Source organism: Volvox carteri, assembly GCF_000143455.1.
Source record: "Volvox carteri f. nagariensis unplaced genomic scaffold VOLCAscaffold_31, whole genome shotgun sequence".
NCBI classification, from domain to species: Eukaryota; Viridiplantae; Chlorophyta; class Chlorophyceae; order Chlamydomonadales; family Volvocaceae; genus Volvox; species Volvox carteri.
The window spans coordinates 925,252-929,166 of NW_003307574.1; the positions used below are offsets into that span (position 1 = coordinate 925,252).

A 3,915-nucleotide genomic window follows, 5' to 3' on the forward strand; every position below is an offset into this window, starting at 1 on the left:
AGTATGTGTATGTGTTCCTTCACCCCCTCCGGTGCAGAGGAAGATCTCCACTACTTAATTTGCATTTTGAATGTGTCATCATCGCAAAAACCGCCCTTACCCCTCCGCATGTGCTTCACGGAATACAATTATGCTCTCCTCAGACCGGGGTTTGAATACTCCATCTTTTCCCGTATCATCTTCTCCGAAAACAACACAAAGACCGTATCTGCTTGAATTTTAACAAAGCGCGCTAAATTGCAATGAAGCATTTGTTCAAGCCTACTTCGCTGGACTTGCAAAAACGTCCTCGCCACTTCTCTCCCTTTGCCCTGTACCGTACCATCGCGCTGTACCAAAAACGGGTCTCAGCTCTTCCTTGCGGGGATTATTGAGACACCAAAGACAAAATTGCAAACCTGCCAAAGGCAGCAGCGCAAACCGGGCTTTGTGAAAAGAAGACAAGCCCTCCCTTCTCCGGCTAACATTCTTACAGCTCGGCGAACAGGCGGTTGGTACTCTTATCACCATCGCCATCCCCGGTGGGTATGAGCGCACGGAGATGACTCTTGCTCTCGACCACTACCACGACGACAGCAATGCCGGGTCAACAACAACAACAACAACAACAACAACATCAAAAAACTGAAACCAAACACGTCCAATAAAAACGGGATGGGCGGACGCCGTCCGACAGACTTAGGGCACGATCACATCCGAACACAGCAGGGCTGCCGCGACGCCATGCCATGCTTTCACAAGCCCGATGCAGCCCGACGAGGATGTGCAGAGCGCCCCGTACATCCGACCACCCAACCGGTTTTGCATCAGTGAGCGTTTCGCACCGCTGTCACTTTTCAAGGCAAAACTGTCGCACTTCCGAAGGCAGATGCAAGTAGTCAAAAGAGTCCTTAAAACGTGTCCACACGGAAAGAGAAAGCACGCAAGTCCAGGTAAGCAAACCCGCTGTGTGCTCACGCACATTCCTCACAGCTGGGGCAAAAACCTCTCAAAAGTTTTGCTCGGCAGAGTGTAGCCAAGCCCACGCGTGGCTGCGTGGCAGCAATGCTCAGCCGACCTATAGCAGCCGCTCGAAAGACCCTTACGGGCTGATCTCAGCGCTCCGCGGCAAACAGACCAGCGGACGCAAGCATTCGCCCTTCTTCGCCCCATAACACCCCCACTGACCTACCCCCTTCAGTGCGCACTTCAGTGACACGTCGTAACACCCCCACCCCACCCCACCCCACACACACGTCGGCCTCCTGGGTGCAGCACAGCGGGACTAAAGCCACAACGGTCCTTTGGGCAGCACTTCGCGGCACTTGCGACAAGTGCCACACTACCTTCATTCCTCTCAACCCTCCACCGCAGACAGAGAACAAACAAAACAGACGAGGCGCGCCGCGGCCGCGCCCACTTTCTGCGCCATTGTGGCCCCAAAGTACCGCAACACCGTCTGAATGGCCGGCCCCGAGAGCCCCGAACGCAACCACCGCACCTTTCACCATCATCATCATCATCATCACCATTCGCCTTAAAGCCGCCAACTTAACGTCGGAGCATCAAAGGATGACAACAACAAGAACAACAAACTGGCTTCTCGTCTGCCGCGTCCCAAACGAAGCCACGCCAGTCCTTCTGGCCAGGCATCACACAACGCGAGCGGGTGGCAGGAGCTGTGACCCCGCTGGGACAACAACCCTTCACCGCATCCCCCTAGGTGGAGTGGACATACCTACTGAGGAAATCGACCGGCAGGCGAGGGACTACGGACTAGTGGATCCACCACAGCGAAGACAGGCACAGGCACAGGGCAGGCGACACTGCTCCTAGCGCCTAGTGGTAGCCTCGCCTGGTGGGCTTTTGCGGTGGCGCCGTTCTCAGCTCACGTCCCATGCTTGGGAGCCAGCCAAGCCTTGTTCTCCAATCTCGAAACCTGTTAAGAGGCTCGAATCCGGTTCATGACGCGAGGCGAGGGGCCCACCACGACGTGGGGTAGGACCGGCTGCGACCCGAGTGGCCCTGAAGGCCTTTCACAGCGCCGCAGACAATCACCTCGAAAAGTAGGGACCCAGGTCTTTGACGGCCAGACCCGGTATACCGTGTGGCTTGCGGTCGGCGTCCTTATCCGCCCAGGCGGCCGGGGCGTACACGGCGCAGGTGCGGGCAGGCGCGTACACCTGGAAGGAGTGCGGGCGGTTGTCGTAGTTGCCGGGCGTTGTCTGGAAGGTGGCGTCGGTCTCCTTGGTGATGTTGCGGTAGCCGCCGAACACCTCTTCGTCACTGGACAGGACCAACTGCGGAGCGGAACGAGGGGGGGAAGGAGCGGGAGAGGAGAACGAGGGAGGGAGGTGGGACGGAGGCGGGATGGAAGGGAACATGTCCCGGTAATAAAGATGCTTAAGAAGTAGGTTTCGGGGGGGGGAGGAGGAGGCCCGTGGCGCGGGAAAGGGAGGTAAGCGACCAGATGACGCGAGATGCAGAGATGCAACAGAGCTGCACAAGTAGAGGAACACACGGCAGGAGGAGAAGCTACGACGAAGCCGTCTCCCCAAATAGATAGCGCGTACCTCCAAGGCCAGATAAATCAGGGGGGAAACCGCATGCAGAGCGCGAGACATGACCCGATATGACCGGATCCAGATCCAGATCCAGATCGACAGCAAACCACACCCACCCAAAGGAAACGTGCCTCGACCCGCCCGCCGTAACCCCCGTAAATCCGAGAAACCGGGTTGGGTGTGCGAGTGGCGGAGCAGCAGTACCTCGGCAGCAGCGCCCCGCCCTCCACCCTTTCAAGCCCCCCCCCCCTCTCGGCATACCACTCCTCCCCCCGCCCCGCCCCGCCCCCGCACCTTGTACGGCCCCGCCTCGCGGCAGCCAACCCGGTAGTCCATGAAGGACTGCGTGGGATGGAAGTTGAACACGAACACGAGGTCACCCCGCTCGAACACGATCAACTTGTCGCCCTCATCCTTGCGGCTGATGTAAGTGTTGGGGGCGCAAACGTAGCCGAACGCCTGCGCAGGCAGCAGATACCCGGGGGGTGGGGGGGAGGTAGTGAGTAGCGACGAGAGTGCAGTGGTGTGGCGGTGGTGTGGTATGGTGGGAGGGGCGCACGCGGAGGTGCAGCGGGAGAGAAACTAGATGGATAGCGGCAAAAATCATAAAACATCCCGAGGAGGGGGTGGAGGGGGAGGAGGAGGGGGAGGCGTGTGCAGCCCGGGGCAGGGAAACGGACAAAAGAGAAGCGAAGAGGGGGCCGCCTAGCCAGTGCCAGGCCAGTGCTGGCAGAGCAGGCGCCTGTCCCCACGTCTCAGGATGCTCGTGCACACACACATACATACATACACAAAAACTCAGCATGTGTGTTTGTGTATGCGTGCGGGGGTTGACACACCTTATCGAGGTGGCACATGGCCCGGTCGAAGGCGTTCAGGAACTTGTACTTAAGGAAGTCGGAGTCCGCCAGGTCCCAGCGCCGACGGCACAGATGCAGTGAGCCGCCATTACCTTCGCCGGCGTCGGAGAAAGGGTGCGATTGAGTGGGGGGTTGGGTGGGTGGGGAAGGTTGAGATGCGGAGAGGTGGTGAGATCGATGGTGGGGGCTAAAGGAGAAATCATGTGAAATGATATGCAAGGAAACAGGGAATATCGTAACACAAGGAGAGAGAGAAATAATAAAGGCGCAAGCAGTATATAAACATGCCGCAGCCGATCCTGATCTGGTGTCGTATTGGGACTAAAGCAACTAACCAAACTACCGAAGTGTCAAGCCTGAGTGTCCACTTTCCAACACTCCCACGCGCTCAGGACTTGCACACGTTCATAGCTACACGATGCTTCACAAATTTCTCAGACGGCAAAGGCTTCGTTAGACAGTCGGCCACCATATCTTCGACCTGCAATCTACCATCACAAGCGTACCGAGTG

At 57.8% G+C, this 3,915-nt stretch overlaps 1 protein-coding gene across 1 annotated transcript in view; it reads right to left on the bottom strand.

The window, feature by feature from the left end:
• Window positions 1-2,033: 2,033 nt before the first annotated feature.
• glgb4 (1,4-alpha-glucan branching enzyme II) overlaps window positions 2,034-3,915 on the bottom strand; it is a gene marked incomplete at both ends in the record, with an annotated part of 11,839 nt that continues 9,957 nt past the window's right edge. The window contains 3 exons of the mRNA XM_002952689.1: window positions 2,034-2,279; window positions 2,838-3,002; window positions 3,383-3,495. Coding sequence (XP_002952735.1) covers window positions 2,034-2,279; window positions 2,838-3,002; window positions 3,383-3,495 — 524 coding nt within the window. The remainder of the gene's footprint in view (window positions 2,280-2,837; window positions 3,003-3,382; window positions 3,496-3,915) is intronic.